This window comes from Neolamprologus brichardi, chromosome 22, assembly GCF_056152115.1.
Source record: "Neolamprologus brichardi isolate AB-2024 chromosome 22, ASM5615211v1, whole genome shotgun sequence".
Taxonomy (NCBI): Eukaryota; Metazoa; Chordata; class Actinopteri; order Cichliformes; family Cichlidae; genus Neolamprologus; species Neolamprologus brichardi.
In genome coordinates this window covers 4201856-4223700 of record NC_142124.1, presented here as the reverse complement: position 1 = coordinate 4223700, position 21845 = coordinate 4201856, and the positions used below count along the sequence as shown (strand labels likewise).

At 39.8% G+C, this 21845-nt stretch overlaps 1 protein-coding gene across 5 annotated transcripts in view; it reads left to right on the top strand.

Moving 5' to 3' along the window:
- Positions 1-6869: 6869 nt before the first annotated feature.
- cacng8a (calcium channel, voltage-dependent, gamma subunit 8a) overlaps positions 6870-21845 on the top strand; it is a 30429-nt gene continuing 15453 nt past the window's right edge. Inside the window, exons 1-3 of one of the 5 annotated variants that reach the window (XM_087835054.1) lie at positions 6870-6962; positions 12242-12581; positions 18765-19016. In XM_087835054.1, coding sequence (XP_087691180.1) covers positions 12551-12581; positions 18765-19016 — 283 coding nt within the window. In that variant the 5' untranslated portion in view covers positions 6870-6962; positions 12242-12550. Of the gene's footprint in view, positions 6963-7088; positions 7231-11793; positions 11913-12154; positions 12582-18764; positions 19017-21845 lie in introns of those variants that run through there. The other 4 variants (XM_087835051.1, XM_087835050.1, XM_087835053.1 and 1 more) reach the window with 4 other exon arrangements.

Here is a 21845-nt window from a genome sequence, read left to right as displayed (position 1 = left end):
CACAGGCAGCATGCTAACGCTAAACTAGCAAAAAACCGAGAGTGATGAGCTCAGTGTTGCCAACTCCTCAGTAAGGAAAATTGCTATTGGCTGTCCTAAAAGTCGCTAGAAGTCACTAAATGACGTCATCACCTAATTTGCATAATTGGTCATGCTAATGTAATTGTAACCTACGTTGTTGGAGAGAGAAATAACATCGTAGAAGAGACATAAAGTGAGTAAAAAACGTCCTAAATGCATTTAGAGTTTATTTAGAACTACAAATAAAATTTATTTTAGCAATTATTGTTTTTTTAATGTCACAATTCCAACCCTGCTCCTTTACCCGGGCTTGGACCGGCAAAAGTGACCCGAAATAGGCACTCTGGTGGAGTTACTTTGTGTGTGTGTGTTTATAAGTAGTTTTAAACCTTGTGATCCACAAAACAGCATAAGAGTAAAAGAAGAACTGACTGCGTTACAGCACCCGCTGCTTGTTGAGAGTAAAAGCGATATGCGCTTTCACATCTTTTTTTAGCTAGAGGGGGAGAGCCAGACCCTGAACTTCAACTGGTGTGATGAACAGCAGCCTATATATTATACTGTTAAATAGTAAATATGAGACAATGTGTTTCAAGTCAGTTTAGGGAGGAAGATGGAAGTAATGTAACAAGTAGTGTAACAAATTTGCGTTTGTTACACTACTTTGCATTCTGGCATGGGGCAGGGTGCCATAGACACTACAGACTATAAACTAGCAATAAAACAAATCTAAGTAAATGTAAGTTCTCTAAATTCTCAGTAGTCAAGAACTGAGTCCCTTCCTGTATTTACTTTTGTTGCTCCTGTCTTCAACACAACTGGACAATAAGCAGACTAAACATATTCCTGCAGTTTGTAATGATGCACTTTAGGATGCTTGGAGTTCACTTGGATGCTTTTCTGTGTGGAAAGAACCGAAACCACTGCAAAGTGTAACCACTTACCAGAGTACTCACCTCACAAATTATTCTATGGGGCGTTTCTGTGGAACCGCTATTTGTGTACTCTGCTGGGATTACCAACCTCAGCGTCTCTCCCAATTACCTGTTCAGTCTCCTGAAAGTCTTCCTCGCTGGCATCTCTGCCTGTGCATGCTCACTGTATTCCAATAAATCAGTTAAACTATGATTTTGTCTGTTTTGGGTTTTACTTCAGAGCCCACTTTGCTTTATTTTCAATTCAATTTCTGACTGTTGGGTTCGAGTTTATTTCATCTACCTTGTGTTATTTATTGTGAGTCCTCGTGAACACCTCCACCGCCATTCCTGACACATCCATCAATTTCCTTAAACTGCTTATCCAATTCAGGGTCGCGGGAAGGCAGGAGCCTGTTTCTGCTGTCATGAGACAAGAGATAAGGTACGCTGAGGACAGGTTTCCAGCACATCATGAGGCTAACACAGAGACACACAGACAGACAGACATTGGTTTTCACCTTTACGCCCACAGTATGAATCACTACCTAACATGCTAACCTAACATATAATGTGAGCTGTGTTCATTTGGTCCATTCCATTGGGTACTTTACAAAAAGGTGCTGCAGTTGTCTTCTAAGCCTCATCATCCTTCTCATTGTGGTCAGATGAGCCTCCTTGTTAACAGCATGTTATTAAACACATTAATCAAGCTATATTAAATAACTCGTCTGAATTGTGTCAGACCAGCTGCCCATAAAATGCCTGAAACTTCCTCTCTCTGATCAGAAGAGTGTGTTCCTGCTGCTCTAATGAAAAGTGCAGCTGTGAGCTCAGTGATGCAGACACTATTACATCATTCTCACTTCCAAGCAGCGACAAGTTTGAAAGGAACTTGCAAACTTTATAATTAGTGTCTGTCCAGTTATCAGAAATCCCAAAGGGACAAGAACGTTGTCCAAAGTCAAATGGTCCATAACTGTATTTTTATACTTTTATACCTTTTAAATATCCACAGGGCTCTCACACAGACCTCCTTTGTTCTTGAGGCTAATTACCTTTGTCTCAGGAACATTTCATCTTGAAAAAAACAAAACAAAACTGGGTGACATCTATCAAAATCTATTGTTGCATTCACTAAAGAAGAAATTTCAAAACTATTTTTGGCAGAGAAAAAGAGGAACTAACTGACTAAAATGGTCACATTTATAAGCATCATCTTTAGTACTATGTTTTTGTATGCCTTTAAACAATGTTGATGACCCTGTCTGCCTCAGCAGTTTATATTAGAATAAGGAAAATGCTCTAAACCAGGTATTTCAAACTCATTTTACATAATGAGCCACAGACAGACCACTTTGAGTGTGCGTGGCCTGTGATACTCCCTTTCCTATGGGTGTAAAGTTTAACTATGCAATTAATCCCCCAGATATCTTAATATATGAAAATGTGCTATTTTTGTAACCTCTGTGAAAAAATGCATTATTTATGCATTTGTGCCCCATCTACTTTTTCTATAGTGGCTGGTGAAAGACAGAAACATTTCCATTATTTGTTTATCTCTTACTTAATTACTTTGGAGTGGTATGAATGCCCCAGTGGATGTCTTGAACAGTCAAAAAAGCTGTGAAACTTCTGATGTCCAAAATTTAGTTCCTCAAATGTGTTTTCCACAGCCTGTATGGTCCAGTGGGCTGGGCTGGAGCTTTCGTTGTGCCGATTCTGGTCCCTGGGCCTTAGGTTGGCATCCCCGGTCTAAACAGTGACCTTCAAGTGTTTTTGATTCAGCGCATATTTACTGAAATGAAACAAAACATTTTTTGATCTGATAATAGCACTAGGTGAATGTTTAAGAAACTACATTAAATGGAATACGTTATGGGACATGCATGTATGTAGGAAGCTCTCATGTTTAACATTACCTGCCTTAGTGGTGATGTGTGGAGTAGTTACTGTGTTTTTCTACATCTCCTTTGAGGGACCCGGACCATGGCTGTAGCCATCAGGTTGATTTCATCATAGAAGATCAAAGTGACCACAAGCTTGGCTGTTGCCACTCTTTAATGCTCTTTTTTTAATACACAAGATATTTCTAGTTATTTTCCAAAATTCCAGTATTGTGGTTCACTGTTACATGCTGCTTCCTTCACTGAGTTTGTTGTGGCCTAGATGCTGAGCTATGAGATATGGGAACACATGCAAGAGTTGACTCTGGGAAACATGAATGTCATAACTAAATGTAATGGAAAAGTATCTAATAGTTGGAATATAGTTCAGATTATCCTAAACTGGTGCACTGACTGACCAACGCACTTCAACAATATTCATACAACACCTGAAATACCAAAAACTAAAGCAAAACATCACTTTACTGCAAAATCTCACGTACCTGAGTCGGGGCTTTTTCCCAGGTCTTGACAGTGTTATGAGTCTCTTCTTTTTTTGTGTAATCTCCTGCTGCCCGCTGTGTGACTGGACTGTGAATGCTGGTGGAAGTTTGGGCTTTTACTGCCACTACAGAGAGGGACTGCAGTTCATTTCTAAATGTTTGTCTCTCTGGCCTGAACATTGATTTCCTCCCTGTCTGTCTTTATTGCCTTGGATCCCCTCCTTTGAATACTTCCAACACACACACACACACACACACACACACTCTCTCTCTCTCGACTATCCTCTCCCCCCCACCCCCACCCCTCCCACCCAGCAGTCTTCTGATCCATATTGACTATCCATCTTAGTTTAGCTCCCTCTGTGTTCCTTATGAAGCCTGTAAAGCTTGTCCCACTCTGTCCGTTCTCCTTTCCACAGCCATTTTTCACCTCATTCTTCTTTCTTTCTTTTTTCGTCTGTCTCACATGGCTGTAGGGCGACACAACTTTCATAATCATCAGAATCTGAGTCCTCTAACGTTTAGAACATGCAGATTCTGGTCTGATCCAATAACTGTATTTGTACTCAAATCTTTTCCTACATGATGACAGTATGATGATCCTAATATAAAGAAGAAAAAAATAACTGGAATCATTTACAGATTTCATCTTGGCTTCCTTCATGGATGCTGTGAGAAACTCCTGAAAATTCCAAACTCATTTTGATGAAAGTGGATTTGGACTGTGCATCATATTTAAAAGAAGGTCATAGCCACCATATCATTCACTGGTTTGTGAGGTGTCACTATGAAGCCTCGAATTTGCAGTGTTGTCAGTGAATTCCAACAGTGTTGGTTAACAAAGTGTAGCAATCAGCTGTGCGGCTGCATCATGTCAGTAACGTAGCCAGAGTTGTGACGACCTAATTCAGAACAGTATAAAATGTCTTTATTTTGTGTTTTCTCTTTTTTAAGCCAGACTTTTAGCATCTTTCCTGTACTCACTCAGCGATCATCAACCCCCTGCAGACGTGCTTAAAATTTTAGGTCACTCCTGAAGATTTGGGAGTTCCACCCTGCTGTGTTTACGCCATATCTTGATTGTGAAGATCACTTAAATAAAAGTTTTAGCCATCTCATCATCATTCATTCTCATTTGGGAGTGGCACAAATAGGTAACCACAGGCTGGTATTTGGAAAAGTGTTTGGTCTCCTTGTTGTTTTGTCGACTAAACGCACTGTTGTTTGTTTTTCCTCTTGGGGGCAGAAAAGTTGATATATTGCAATATGAGACATTTTTATAAAAGATTAACATGGTAATGCAGCAGTTGGCACTGTTTCCTCACGGCAAGTAGATACTGGGTCTAAGCTTCCTAACTGGCCATAGGCGTAGATAGGAGTGTGGTTGCCAGGTTCTGTGATGTGTGGGATTCAGTGTTTACACCATATCTTGACCTGGGATAGGCTCCACACCCCTCTGCAACCTTAAACAAGGAAAACTGTAAAGAATGGATGGATATTGATTTATGTTCCACTGCACATTGGTTTTTGTGTTCTGGGGCGAGAACTCACTACATATGAAATATAGGAAGTGTTAACTTAGCATTCATAAACTGTATAGCAGGGGTGTCAAACTCAAATACACAGTGGGCCAAAATTCAAAACTGGAACAAAGTCGCGGGCTAACGTTAATATTTATTGGAAAAAAAAATCTTCCTCCAGATATAAGAATGAATCTTTTCTTATGGACTCAAACGAGTTTTGCTGGAAAACTGAATATGGAACAAGCAAAGCTTAATACTAAACAATATATATATATATATTAGCTGTATAATACCAGTAGGCCAGCTCTAATAATAATTTGGTATGGCTTTGCGGGCCAAACGTAATTAGGCTGCGGGCCAAATTTGGCCCGCGGGCCAGAGTTTGACACCTATGCTGTATAGCTTTAATGCAGACAGAGATAGTTCATAATTGTTACTTAGTACAAGAAGACTAAAGTAGTAGGATTTCATTCACCTAAAGTAAAGCTGATTAAAGATTATTGGATCTTACGTAGCATACAGACAACAACATATTACTTTTAAGATAATTGCATTTAAAATGCTCTGAAATGCACCAACAGCACAAACCGTAGAAAGGTCCAGTTCAGTGTCTCTGATTAGTGGAGGTGAAGCAAAGCAGACACAGGTCAGCTACTGTTGCCTGTCTCAGGACACCTGTCCCTAAGACAGTCATGACACTAACTTTAAGCTTTACAACAATTCAATTCAGCTTTATTTATACAGCACCAAATCCTCAAGGCGCTTTATATTGTAAGGTAGACCCTACAATAATACATACAGAGAAAAACCCAACAATCATATGACCCCCTATGAGCAAGCACGTTGGCAACAGTGGGAAGGGAAAACTCCCTTTTCACAGGAAGAAACCTCCAGCAGAACCATAACAATCCAGATGGATGAGTCAAAATAAACAAAAACCTGCCATTGTACAGGTGTGAACAGCAAACCTATCTACAGATCTACAGAGGTGAAAATGATTTTGTTTCTGTACCATAATGTGAACATGCCTTTTTAATACTGTAAACTATAGCATTTTATGACCTTTGAAACCCGACGAGGAAGTGGCAGTTCTCAGTCTTGGGATGGGTGTTAAAGTCAGAGAAGAGAGATATCCCAAATCCAACAGCAAAGCTGGATTCCACATAACATGGGTGATGTACGGAGCCCCGCAGGGGACATGGGAGAAAAAAAATTAAGACGGACTTTTGCGAGATCTCGCAAAACTAACTCGGGATCTCGCAAAACTTTTGCGAGATCTGACACTCACTAGCTCGAAGCTAACGGGAGGTCGAGACCTACTACAGCCGGGAGGAACACCGCTTTCCCGGCACATTGTGCCTCGACATCCCGGTCGGCTTCGAGCTGGCGGCCTCCGAAGAATGCGGCTAAAAGTTTTGCGAGATCTCGCAAAAGTCTGCGAGATCTCGCAAAAGTCCGTCTTAATTTTTGTATTTTTTTTTTCTCTCCCATGTCCCCTGCGAGGCTCCGTAGTGATGTGAGGGTGGTTGCTTGGATCATAATAATTTGGTTCCTGGGCAGATCTGGCCCCTAAAACGATTATTCATAACAGATCATTTTCATTTATTTATTTATTTTAAGTAATGTATTCACTCATTTTCAGGAACGTGGGCACATCTGAAGGATTAAGAATTTCTTGCAACCCCTGCTGTTCAGCTCTGATCTGACCTGATTTTCCCCTTTTAGATCTGAGGCACATTTAGACACGAACATGCCCCATCCTGTGACTTTTGACTTAAGTCACAAGAATAACTCAGTCACACCTGTTCTCTCAGCCTAAAGCCTCTATACCGTTTTCACTGAGGACACCGGAAACTAACAGCTCTGTAAACGTTTGAAACTCCAATATGTGACGAAATGTTCCTTCACTGATTAAATCTACAAAAAAAAAAACCCCAAAAACCATCAGCATCATTATCAGAGTATTATTCACTACAAACACTAGTGTGTATAAAAACAGCCAGTCCTCGCATCCTCCTTCTTTCCAACCCATCACTCTCTCGCTCGCTCTCTCTCCAATCACGGGCTTCGTCACAACCTGCACGAGCACCGCTGCAAAAAGTTGTTTTTCCAGAGGTAAGACTATAATTAATACACGTTATTATTCAAACGACAGTCTGTGTACCATATGTATTACCTTGATTATACGACAGCGCGTCAATCCGATCGGCTCAGACCGTAGAAGAGCGCGCCACATGCAAGCATTGTACTCTGGATAAAATCGTGTGGCGGAGATCGCGCATCGTTCTGTACGCGTGTTTACAAGGAAACGTTTAAAAGAGCTTTTGCAGAATAAAGTGTCACATTAAAGGTAAAAGTAACGAGGAACAGGACGTTTTTCAAGGTAAGACAGCCACGATGAAAGCGAGGGAAGAGAAAATAGTGAATAGTGTGGAAACAAGATCAAGGATGAGATACAGCAAACTTATAGGTGTGTAGAGGGAATGGACTAAATGCTCGACTCAGTCCTTTATAAACAGTCTCTGGGTGTAAGGGATTTATTTTCAGATAAATTCACTTTTATTTAAAATAGACGCATCACAGCTTGACTGATATGTTTCTGCTGTGCTTTGTTGGAGAACAATATGTTTTATGGCATGTGTAGGATCCGCTGTGCAGGGGGATGTACAGAGTGTGGGCTCTCTGGAGTCTGGATTTAGATTTCTCTGTCTGAGTATCGAATATTACTCAAGGACGCCAAGTGATCGGGCTCCCCGCATATTAAGTTTCACTTTGCTCCAGCTGGACTTTTTGGTCAATATTAGAATTTGTTTAACATTTTTTTATTTCTAAAAGTAAGTTGAACATCATAGTACATAACTCTCTCAAAGCATCGATTTTACTGTAACACTCCCATAAACCAATGTCAGACTTTATGTTTGTAAAATAGGAAAAATGGGAGTTTGTGTGATTGCATATGGAAAATCATGTCTACAAAGGTAAAATAGTGGCAAAAGCCAGTATATTTGTTATTTGCTTGTAATAATGTGGTGGTGTGTTGTGTGAAATGCAAACAAAAACAAATAAAAACAGACAGGGAGCGAGATTGGAAGGACGAATACTAATTTCTGCAAAGTGCGTCTATTAAATAAGCATTAGGCTGTAAAGACATACGTGTGTGTACAGTATAATAATTATGTAATATATACACAGTAATCGTATGCTGATTTTTCCCCGGACTTGAACTTGATGGTTTGAGATGGTCGCTCCCCTCTGTTGCTGTCATAATAATGACCACTGCTCCAGTGAGCTGCTACAGTTTGTCCACGTTCTTCTTCTGCTCTGTATTCATAGCAGGATTCCCACCATTGCTTGTGTTCCTGATGCAGAGCGTGGCTGATGTGTCCTTGAACTTTCCTCCTCTGTGTTTGTGCTGCCGCCAGCGAGCCCTTTCAACATGTGTTTATCCATGTTGTCCTGCTGCTGGAGGAGGCTCCCTCCTAATGCGCGCTGTCAGTCTGGAAAAAGCAGGTTTATATTCAGGGTTCTGAGTGCAAAATAACAATGTCTGATGTTCCTATTTGTGTTTTGATTGTTGTTACTGATTGCTGGCCTCCCAGGGGTCCTGCAGGGCTTTCAAAGGGGGTTAAAAAAAGAAGCAATCAAGATGAATGCTGAGTGCAGTGCGCTTCTTCTAATGACCACTAGATGGCCTGTTCATAAACTCACATTGTATTACAGTTTTGATAATACTCAGTAATTGTCATTTGAAAAGAACGACAGATTCTGTGGTCTATATACCAAATGTATTTTTGCAGATGAATTTAATATTGACTAAAAAAGCTGCCCTGCTATTTCTATCATGCTGCAATAATTCTGCAATTTACCATTAAATCAGCATGTTTACCTGATGCAGACCTAGATGCAGCTTTCTTATCTTATATGCATTAAAAAAAACAGGAATAATAATCACTAGTATTTTTTTTATTTCACAGACATCCCTAATACTCCGTTGTAGGATTTAAATAGCTTTTAAAAAGCAAGGGAAAATCAAGGGCTTTGTGTACATTAGCTATGTTTCTGGTTATAGATGTTTACATTTCTTGCAATAAAAAAGCAAAACTCATACAAATATTTTCCAATAACCTTATAATTTACAGTTTTTGCAATTATTCAAACCGTTCATCTGATTATGTCTCAATATTCATGCTTTTAGTGTTTGCAACAGTGACAAGAACTTATCTTCACAAAATGTTACTTCTGGCTAGATGCTTGAACGATAAGGTGTACAGAGACGTGCTATTTGGGAGCCTCGCATATCAGCTTGTGCTCATCTGTGAGCATGAAAGCCCGATTCATGGTTCAGGTGTTCTCTTTAGGAAGAATGAGAGCATAGCATGGAGGTGCTTTTTCTTGTTCTAGGCAGAAGAGATGTTTAAACGCTGCATGATCAACATTCACACCTTGGCGTTTTCACGAGGACTTTGACTGCGAGTTTAAAGGGTTTCGTGAGCCAAAAATTGTGAGAAGCGATACTAAATTTTTCCTTGTCGTTCCCTGGTGGGGGCGGAGGTGTTGAAGAGTTTCGGCCAGCTTTAGAGTGTTCTGCACAGTTTTGTCTGGATGGGCTCTTTGCTTACTTGCTTCCACAAAAAAGTGTTGATTTCTGCCGATAATCTTGACTCACTACTTTATGTTAACTTAGAAGAGCCCCTGTAAGCAGCAAAGCCCATGCAGTTTCTTTTGGTAGAGGAAATAGATTCTTGATACTGAAGAAGCTTCTCGGATGAGAGGTGAAACGTCTTCGAGCAACTCAAAGAAGTCCAGACGCTTTTCTTTCCAAGCTCCTTAGATTTTAGCACCTTAGTCACTGCAGTCAGACCAGTGGATGCAGCTTTGTACTGGTAACGTGTGTTCCCATAACAATGCCAGACAAAGTCATCTGTTTAAAAGACAGACATAGTCTGTTCACCAACACGATCTTGGTGTTTTCAAACCAGATGTGACGAGCGAGAGATGGATCTGTCTATGCTGGTTAATGACTTGTATGTCACATGTTCTTAACCAATGAGCAAGCCCTGGATAATCTTCTGACTTAAAGTGACCAAAATGGACTTAATGTTTTATTCACTGCGACCCAAAACGAGCGACTGAGATCGTGAACTCGTTAGGAAAGTGTTTACAGATGTCAAGTGCCTCCTCCACCCCAGTGGCCATTAAAAGAAATATAGTTTCAAGACATTTCACCAGTGGAGAGACCCAGGAGCTACGTCTTTCTCTTATACTGTCTTTTGGGCAGACCTCTGACAGCACAATGTTTTCTTATATTGCAATGTTTAAGTCCCATTTGTCCATGTTCTTCCGCTTAACGTGGCGGAAGGCGATCGTGGCTCAAGTGTTGGGAGTTCGCCTTGTAATCAGAAGGTTGCCGGTTCGAGCCCCGGCTTGGACAGTCTCGGTCGTTGTGTCCTTGGGCAAGACACTTCACCCGTTGCCTACTGGTGGTGGTCAGAGGGCCCGGTGGCGCCAGTGTCTGGCAGCCGCGCCTCTGTCAGTGCGCCCCAGGGTGGCTGTGGCTACAATGTAGCTGCCATCACCAGTGTGTGAATGTGTGTGTGAATGGGTGGATGACTGGATGTGTAAAGCACTTTGGGGTCCTTAGGGACTAGTAAAGCGCTATATAAATACAGGCCATTTACCATTTACCATTAAAGTTACAGGGGAGCTGTACTGGAGCCTATCCCAGCTACCATGCGGGGTACAGTGTGACGCAGGGCTAACACAGATAGACAGACAACCATTCACACTCACAGTCACACCTATGAACATGTGAACCTAACCTCACTAACTGCATGCCTTTGGACTGTGAGTGGACTGGAGCACCTGGAGAAAACCCACACAAACATGCAAACTCCACACAGAAAGGCCCCAGACAGGTGGTGGAGTCGACCTCAGGACCTCAGCTGTGGAGTGCTACCTGTCACACCATCTTTAAGTCAAATTTAAAAAATATCAGGAACAGAGGACAGGTTTCGGAGTTACAAATCAAATACTTTGACACTAGACTTACTAACCATTCACAAGATCATATTGTATATCACCTTTCTAGTATATGTAGATATGCGTGAGGAATGCCAGTGCTGTGTTAGAAGTTGTTAACAACTGTTGTATCTGAACAGAGGACCGGTGTTGTCATTTTCTTGGGAGTGTTCAAATAGGGATTTTTTTTTTTTGGTCAGATGTGCCTCAAGATGTGCTGTTGACTTGAAACAACTCAGCATCCCCTGCTGTGCTGCTGCAGATGTCTCTCATGTGGATTTTAGGTGCCCTGCAGTTTTTGGCAACAGCTTGCATTAAAAAAGCAGAAAAAAAAAAAGAAGCGAAACCTGACCCAGTGTCAGTGCCGATGGGGATTTTCACTTCAGGAAGACTCTGCTTGTTGAAATCTAAGGATGTCAGCTCGAGCAGGAAAGCAGCTGCTCTGCCGAAGCGCCCTCGGGCAAGGCATCGCATCTTTCCTCGCTCAGGATCGGCTGTATTGTGCATTTCAAAACATGACACAGTGTTAAGCGCGCGTGATTAAGCCGTCGCACCAACGGGAAGAAAGTTGGACGGATGAAACATGCCGAGACACCGTGACCGCTGCGCTAATGACTCACACGTCTGTCATCTCTCTCGTGAATGTTCATTCCTCTTGTACTGTATGCAGTCATGTATGACCGCCGCGTACCTACACGTGTGCGTTGCTTTCCACGGTGTGTGACATCCCAGCTCGTCTGCACACCAGTGGAATTCAGGGACTTCTTTTTCCTTTTTTTTATCTCAGCAAAATCCTCTCAGCTGTTACATCCAGTCCTCTACTCCACCAACACACACATAAAACACACGCATACACACACACGCACACTCGCCAGCTCCACCGTAGACTTTGGAATTCACTGTTGCCATGGCGATGGAATAGAGCACGCTCTCTCGCATTGCCTGTTCTTTTCTATTGCTTTATCTCCCCTCTCTCTCTCTCTCTGTGTGGAGGCAAACCCGCTTCTCTTGTTTGACATGGGGCTTGTTTTTTGCCGCCGGCATCAGGTTTTGAATGTTTGTTTGTTTATTTGTTTGTTTGTTTTTCAACGACACATGATGCTCATATAGAAAATATGTTTGTGCGGAAGATGTTTCTGTACAGGAGCATCCCCTGCTCTCAAGACTCATGTCACGTTCGTTAATCAAATCCCCCATCTTCCCCACCCCACCTCTCATCTTCTCATCTCCTTCTCTCCTTTCTCTCCCACATCTTCTCCTGTCCTTTTACTTCCATCCTTCTCTTTCAGTCTTTTCTCTCACTCACTCTCTCTCTCTCTCATCTGCTCTTTACCCCCCCCCCCTCCCCTCCACCTCTTTCTTGCTTCTCTCAGTAGCTAAGATGACTGCCATGACAATTCAATGAGAAGAGAGGACGCAAAGTGAAGTATCCCCTACTTGCTGAAAAGGAGCGACGGAGCGCTCAAGGTAAAAGGAGAAGACGGGGGAAACGCACGAGAAGAAAAGGCAGAAGATTTAAAAAGAAACTATTAGGAAGAAAAGAACTGGCAGAAGAAGAGCCAGGAAAGAGGAAGGGGCGAGAAAGCGGATAAACGGTGGATGGAGGCGGCTCGGACCGGGGCTACGGAGAGCTCTTCACTGACGAAGAAGAAGAACAGCAGCAGCAGCAGCAGGGGGGAGAGGAGATGGAGGCGAAAGGGAGAAACATGCCCTCAGGTAACACTCACACACACACACACACACACACACACACACACACAAGAACAGGCAGATGTGCGTGTGTTCATACACACACAAACAACCAGATGCACATGTGGATTCTGATGTGCATGAACATGACACCCATGTACATGCACATTCAAGGAGTAAGACACACAAACAAGCCTGGATCAGTACAGTCATGCAGGAAACCACCCTCACACACACACACACACACAAGTACAGATGTGTGCAGATGTCTGGATTCAAAAGGCGAGTAGCTTCGATTAATCTGTGCTGGCATTTGTGTAACCAAGCTAAATGTTTGTTCATATTAGGATCGAGGATGACTGAGGGGATTGCTGACATATGAGAAGCTGAGAAAATCCATGCTGCTAAACACAAATTTCATGAATGAACTACACAGCATTTGAAATATTGAAATGATCCATCTGACATTTGACAGTAATTTAAATTTAACAAAGTAACCTTGCTTTGGTCTAATGCCAGAGCCAGTCAGGGTCAAGCAAAGCAAGAATACACAGGTTTGTGTCGCTGGATGCAACACAGTTTTAATGTTACCTGAACTGCCTTTAGCTCTCCAATCTAAATAATGTCTTTTTTTATTATTTTTATTTTTTACTACTAAAGTATTTGTAGTGAAAACTGCACAGGCATAAAACTAGAGTTTGACAAACATGTTTTATCATCCAGGTGGAAACAGTTCATTCACCGAGCCAAACTGGTTATAATGTTAAAAAAAGACGTATTTATAGATCTTTATTTAATCGGAAGCTTTCAGATGTCCAGGAAAAAAATGTGTGAATATAGAGGAAACCTCTTCCTGCCAGGTTGCTATGTCAGTGTGCTGCGCTCGCAATCTTTCATTGATTTTAGCATCAATCGTCTTATTTAACACAGACAAAAAGTTTAATTTTGAAAGCCAAGACATTTTTATATAAACCACAGAGGGTATCTTCTTATATATTAAAGGATTGAATGCAAGTTATAGAGGCCCAAGATTGTTTTTTGATATTGATACCAAGTTTCAAAACTTGGATTTTTTTATTTATTTAATTGATACCAATGCCTAAACTGATAATTGGTAATTGTCTTTTTTTTGTTTTTTTGAATAATGATTTTAAAATGTAAATTCATTGTAAATATAAACTGTATTAAAAAGCTACTTAACTATTAGTAAATATTACCAATATTGGTTACTAATTGTTAATATTTTTTAATTACATTGTTATCACATTGTGTAATAGGTGGTAATAACTTTTTAATGTATTTTATCCGACTCAGTAATAGACTGTAAAAATGTCATTTTGAAGAACTTGTATACAAAACATTTCATACAACATCAGGAAGTAATCAATGCCAAGCTGAGAGAACGAGGACATGGACCACAGTCAAAAACAATTATTATATAAAATTTCACTTTATTGTAACCATTTAAATGATGTTTACACATGAATCAGACTTTATTCGTTACTAGAGGTGGGAATCACCATACATCCTACAATACGATATTATCACAATACTTAACTCACGATACGATATTATTGCAATTTTTAAAAATATTTTGCGATATTCAGATTCTGCACATAAAGGTAAACTTTATCAATATTCATTTTATCTAATATCAAAGTCTCACACTCAGTCTTTCTCTCATTTCAGTTTGATTGTTGACAAACTGAACGGTTTGTATTACAGTCTAGTCCAACTTAACTGAACGCAACCATCTGGTACAATTATAGCTATTCTGAACTATGCAGTTTATGAAAACTATGCAGCCCCTTCAGCAACTGAAGAATTTGAAAGTAAATTAAAACAAAATATAATTTTACATTAAATAAAAAAGTTTTAAACTTAATTAAAATAAAACATGTCTTAAATTAAAATAAGTAAACTGTCATGTTTATTGCTGCCATAAAACAAGTTAAACACATTTGGACAGTGAAGGAATGTCAGGATTCTTGCTCAGAAAAAGGATCAACATGCTCTGAAGTCAGAGCACAAAAACCGTTTTTGTAACAAAATATCGATTTCTGCTGTCCCTGTATCCATACATTATTAGCAAACAAAATATACTACAGATACTACACAGTATCGATTTTTTCCCCCACCTCTATTTGTTAGGCATTTATAAATTAGTTGTAACTTTTCAGTAACCATCCAGACAGTTCTGATGTAGCAAGACAGCCAAAGTTGATGACCAAGTGCACAAAACAACCAAGCAATGACAAAGTCAAGAACAACTTTTTCAAATGTTCGTTATCTTAAATACCCTTCGTGTATTTAACGTTGCGCATCACTTTCAGGGTCAAAGTATCGATAGTTTATTGAACAGCTTGATGCACAAACTACCAAAAACGATTGCACTCATTTACACCAGGTCATCATCCAGCAAACGCCTCGTCTATGAGGGGAAAACCCCCACTTAGCACAGCCACGCATGCCCAGGGGTGTGACCTGAGCAGTCACCCAGTGAAATTTGCCCTTTTAGTGATGCTGGCAATTGATCCATCTCTAGCCGTGTGGATTGTGATGAAGCAGATTTCTTGTAAATCCATTGGAGTTTTTCTCAGAAGTTTAATGATGTACAAAGGCGCTACAAGCAAGTATATAATTGTAGCAATTCAAAGAGCAGACATAGTTTGACATCTTTAGGTAATTCAATTCAAGTCAGTATTGTTTTTATACAGCACCAAATCGCAACAGTTGCCTCAGGGCGCTTTATATTATAAGGTAAAGACTCTACAGTAATATAATATCTTGATGTAGAAGGTAAAATATTTTAGAAAATATAAAAAAAGTAATGACAATTTTGAACATTAGCCTTGTTTTTACATACTGCTTCACAATTTCTTACAAACTAATTACTAAATAATATTTTATTGTTTAAGAGTAAAGTTTTATTAAATGTTTGTAATTTCTTGTTTGTTTATTTGTTCCAAAGAAACACTGAAATCCTCCCGATTCACTTAACTCTTTACTCTCTATTACACTATCTTTGAAAATGTAAATAAAATGTTTTCAGTTTATGACTATCATTCAGCAAAGGCAATATGGGAAGATAGCAATATTGGGCCTGTTTATAAATACATGTGTACTGAATAATTATTCTAAATTTTACTGATTTCTTTAAGTAAAATGAAACAGGAAACACTGCGATGCTGGATATTAGCATCACGTAAGTTTATAACGTATTTTTGAACAATTCCTTTCAACTAATCATTAAAAACATGTGACACAATTTAAAAATCAGTGTTAGGCTTTAAACTCATAATGCAAATACAAAATAAAACAATCCCTAATGAGTGCGGCATCCAGTGAATAAAAATTTGACAATTTAGTGCAAATTAAAAATTTATTGGTTTTTGTTGGATTATTGCCGCCCCAGTGCCGTGATGTCTATATGACACTTACCTTATGCATATTCAAGCAGGCGGGTCACTTTCAGGGTTAAAATATCAACCATCTCTGTTATTTTTGGGACGTTTGTTGCCATGGAAACCTCCCCGCAGGACAGCTGAATTAGTCAACTAGTTTAAAAGCCCTCAGCAGATTTCGTATTCTCCGTGTGATCGATTGTTTACATTAACCTCTTGTTTGAGATGAATAGAAGCCGAACCTGAAGCGTTGCAGAATCACAGCACTTTCTCCGTTTCAGCTGAAATGGTTAAAATCTGACAGGGGAGCCTCACAGAGGCAGGAACCCTGCTTCCATCCACTTTCATTTATGTTTCCTGAAGCACGACAGATGTGTTGTATCTCAATTTTCCTCTTGTCATCCCTCTCACTGTCCACCTCGGAGCTCAGATTTATGTCTCTTCTCTCCTCTCCACTTGTCTACTTCCCATCTCCTCAGCCACTCTTGTTGTCGCTTATTATAAAAAAAAGTGCACAAAGACTTCTATCTTGCTCTTCGTCTGCATTTGCCCTTTTGTTCTGCACATATTTTCCTCAGATGATCTTCTCATTAACCTAAAAAGACAATTCCTTTCCTCAGGCCTCCTCCAAACCTCGCTCATATTAATACCTTTTATTGTGATTCTCTCTGGAAGTGGTTTGTAGAAAAAGGTCAGAATTTAAATATGACTAGCTCCTGAGATCCCCCGCAGATGTATGAAATGAAGCACCGTCAAACATTATTTTAATTTCTTACCCCATGTATTTGGGTCAATTTTACCTTTCTGGGTTCGGTTTTGGAACAATTGTACTTTTGTATTTCCGTTGATTCAGTGAGGTTGGCATTTTGTTCTTAGCTGGTTGCCTGCTGCCAACATTTTTTAACTGCTTCAGGCTGCGTGTGTGTTGTTTTTTGATTAAAAATCGCTCCAGTGTGCTCACACAGAATCCAACAGAAAGAGTAAACCCCGTCAGCAGCTCCCACCGGTCCGTACAGTGGCCCGTGAGGGACAGTATTTCTATTAATACATAAATATTAGGGGTGCAACAATACTCGTATTGATATTGAGCCGTTCGATACAGTGCTTTTGGTTCGGTACGCATATGTATCGAACAATACAAAATTTTTAATTTATTTTATCAACTTTCCTTCTGACGATGCTGTCTGCGTTGAGCGCTCAGTGGATCTGCGCTCGACAGTGAAGCCTAGGCGGAGTAGTCGAACGCAGATTCACTGAGCGCAGGGCAAGCTAGCGAGATGCAACATGGCAAATTGAACCTCCCCCACCCTAATTCAGATGTGGCGTTTGGAACTATTTTGGTTTTCATGTGAGGTATGACCCTGAAGGTAAGCGCGTCATGGACTAAAGTAAAACAGTATGTTGGATGTGCCACGCAATGCTCAATTACATTGGTGGGAACTAGTGTGTTAGCGCAGTTAGCCAGTTAACGTGTTGGCCGTCCAGCCCCACACACGGAGATTTGCCGTGTTGTGGTTAACGTCATTTCAACAAGATTTACGTTGACAGCACTAGTGGGAACACAACGAATATGACTGCACATTTACTCCGACATCATCCTCGTGCAAAGACAAGTGGAAGCAGACAAAAACAACAAGCACGCATGCTACAAACTTTACCCGAGTCATTTAGACAGCCGTTAGCACATGATTCTCCTTATGGGGACCTGATATGTTTAATATGCTGCTGAGAATATAGCCCAGAAGAAGCGTATAGTATAGCTTTTATTTTGGAAAGAGCCATTTCTCTGTAATAAACTCTCTTTTCCAAAGATGAGTGATTTCTCCATCAGATAATTTAAATTTAAAAACTGTACTTTTGAGTTAAAATATATATTTATAATTTTAATAAATGACAAATTAAAAAAGCATGAACATTTTTTTGTATCGAAAAAATATCGAACCGTAACACCAAAGTATCAAACCGAACCGAACTGTGAATTTTGTGTATCGTTGCACCCCTAATAAATATATTTGACAGTTCAGTGTATAAATTATGAATTACCTGTTTTAGCTTCTCGTTTTAATTTCCATAGGCATTGAGGGTATATTTGAACCACTGAATTGTGATGGAATTAAATGGCTTATACAAGACTGCAGCCATTTGAACATTTAAACACTTAACAGTCTGAAAAAAAAATGGGATTGAACTTTGTATTTTTGGTGTAATTTTGTAATGTTTTTTTTTTTTTTGATGACTTTCTAACATACGCGTAGCTATTTCTTAGTTGTTTCTCTCTCAAATAAGAATAAAGGCAAATTTCCAAAAGAAAGACCTTACATCATAAAAGTTATGGATATTAAAAGTCATCAGTTTGAATGTCTACATCAGCTACAGTAAGCTGAAAGATCAGGAAGTCATTAAAACAGAGAATTGTATAAAAGGTAGCGACTGTATATAAACAATGACTGTAACCACCATGACATCACCCAGTGGTTTGGATTGTATTTTTAACTCGAGTATTTTAACTGTTGCCATGTTGGTTTTAGAGCCAGGAGTTACCATATTTGGACAAGAGCATATATCAGGTAACACTAGTATTGGACAAATGCATGGCGTTAGAGTAGTAGTATTACTAAATTTATAGTTGCAATCCTTTATTTTAGTACTGTTGGGTAACCTATCCTACAAGCAAGGCATTTTTATAAACAGGAAAATATTCATGGCTCTGTCAGCATCACACTAATGTCATCGTTTAAACTTGATTAGCATTATGTGTCAGCCCTACCTTCTCCAGACGGCTGATTTTATTTTCTGTTCTCGTCAGACATCAGTTTCCTTCCCCGCCCAGCCATGGTGTGGTGTGAGCGAGGGATCCAGGTGCTGTTGACCACCATGGGAGCTTTTGCAGCTTTTGCACTGATGACAGTGGCTATTGGAACTGACTACTGGCTGTACGCCCGGGCCTTCATCTGCAACAGCACAGCCAACTCATCGCAGGAGGACTCCAACAATAAGGACAAGAAGGATCCTGGGGCGCTCACCCACTCCGGCCTCTGGAGGATTTGCTGCCTGGAAGGTGCAGTTGGTTGTGTGTCTGTTTGCATATTTGAGACCGTGTGATGCTTTCAGCGCGCTGTGGGAGGAATTTTGGTGTGTTTCTCATGTGTTTGTCACCAGAGGGTCTTGGCGAGGTCAGTGTGCTCATGAGACATAAATAGGTGTCTTGTTCAGTAACCCAGCCATATCCACACACAGTGTCTATGTTGCTCTACTTTTCTCCATTTTATCCATCAGTACATTAACATTTTGTAATTCGTATCAAGCCAGCCGTAGTAGCATATGACTGGTAGGGTGCAAGAATTAGAAGTTGCTGCCTGCTTGGCTTGATTATAATGACATTTATACTATAAATAATATAGCCACATTTTATTGCGTTACATCTGTTGAACAAATTACATCTATAGACCCTAACTGCAGTTTGGTTTCTGCTCGAGTAAATAAAGCTCCACAGTACTGGACCACAGACAAAACAATTTGGTCCAGGGTGTGCAGGCCGTGTAGGACATGCTATTAACCTGCTTCAGCCACACATGTTGTACACCTCCACCCCACCTCTTCCTTTATGCTCTGTCTGACTCGATCAATATATCTGTTTTTACTGGTGCTGTTCTACTCGCTTCTGAACGGAGCTGCTGCTCTAACTGTCTTCATATAGGCTCATGGAAGTGCAGCAAAGTGCCAAATATAATCGCCTTCTGATGGAAATAGCGATCTTCTATTGACTAAAGTATTAAATTTGTAATTAATAAAAAAACGATTAGGATTAAATCTTTTGTTTCGATTTAGGCAGAAAAAGCACCCTCGTCACGGTTCAGGGAAGACTGTTGTTTTGATAATAAACTCTTCATTTTAAGTCAAATCTGGCTATTCCCATATTAAAGCAGAGCATGACACCAGTGCCTGAACATAATTATAACAACATTTTAAATGTTGTTTTTGTCAGTCCAAAAACAGTTAAAAGATTGTGTGTTAAACTGCAGTTGCAAGGCTATAAAGTTCCCACTCAGTTACATTGTGTGAATAGAGTGGATGTAGAAGCTATTACTGTGTGCTATAGGATGCTCATGAATGTAACCAGAGACCACAGTGCATCCTGTTGTCACCTGTTCACAGTGCAGAACACCGATATCACCAATGTCAGATTATCTGAGACATTAAGAGATGAGCAGCCAACAATGGATAATATTTTATTTAAATATGATAGCAATGAAAATAAAAAGTATTTGTGTTTTTCACATGTTTCAGATTCCACACATCCTAAACCTTCAATATAAAAGTCATTATATTATGAAGTCAGTAAATGTCTTCTTTCATTTTCAGGTTTAAGTGTAATCTTCAAAAACAGACAACAATTAAAAGGCCAAACCGTCTCAGAGCATCTTTGTAGCAGGAACTCACATCTGACGTGGAAGTTTACGAGCTGTTTTAGCTATTTTGTCTTGTCAGATGCGTCAGAGGAACTGCTTTTGTTGCTGCCTCGCATATTTTTTCTTCTTTCTTTAAAGATAGCGAGCAGATTTCTACCAGTGTATTGACAGCTGGGTTCATTTGTGTATTTTCTTCTCTTTTTAACCGAGTTCCTGATACTTTGCATGTTAATAATTTAATATGGTCTGTCCTGAAAAGGTATAAATTTGCTTCAGGCTTCTTTCTGTTTTTGTGTGTTTGAAATGAGCTTTTTTACTGCTTTTACCCTCCGGGATACACAGGTATCTCTTTTTCTCTCCTGATGTTAATTTTGTCCATGCAATGCACAAATAGCTGTCAAGGTAAACAACCGTTGTGTGTCAAGAAGAAACACAAGCTTATAAAACAGTTTGTACACCAGGAGGGCTGCTGGGCTGCTGTCTTTAGTAATAATACGGAGGAATATTTTTAGCATCTTAGCCTGGCACAGAATTAACACCAAGGCCCCAGAAAAATGCGCCGTATAGGGAGGAGGAGAACGATACATAGTGCTTGTGTTTGAGAGAAAATTACAGCTTACAACTGTTGATTTCCTTTTTCTCTTGGTTGAACCCAGACAATAAATCATATAAATGCAAATAGCTGCCCCACCCCCCCATCATTATTATTTTCTGGCCTGTAACGGGCGATATGTTAAAATTATCCAACCATCCAATGTCAGTCCAAAAACAGTTAAAAGGCTTAAAAGTACACAAAACCCCCCACACCACAATACAATACTATTCCACTTTATTTTCATAGTACCAATTAACAGCAACAGTCACTACAAGGGGATTTATATATTAAAGTAAAGATCCTATGATATTAGAAAGAAACCCCAACAGCCACATGAACTCCTACGAGCAAGCACTTGGTGACAGTGGGAAGGAAAATCGACCTTTAAACAGCAAGAAACCTCCAGCAGAATCAAGCTTGGAGAGGGGGTCCACAACTCCCTATGAAAGGTTTGGGGTGAGGGGGAAAGAGAATAGGAAAAAAACATAGCAATGTGTAGGCAGCATATGTGACATGACTCAAGTTATGGTTTTGATTCTTTTGTTTTTTTGTTGCAAACATTTAGGGCATATGTCTTTTGCTGTGTCATTGGGCCATTTGTCTTAATATCTCTCACCTTACTGGCCTTTGTGATCTTCTTGATTTTCATTTTTCTGTCACTCTATTCATGCCTTTTGTGTATATATCATTGTATCTATATATTTATATCTATATATTTATATCTTTATCTATCTATCTATGTATCTATGTATGTATCTATCGATAGATAGATACATACATACATAGATACATAGATAGATACATACATAGATACATAGATAGATAGATAGATAGATACATAGTTACATAGATAGATACATAGATCGATAGATACATAGTTACA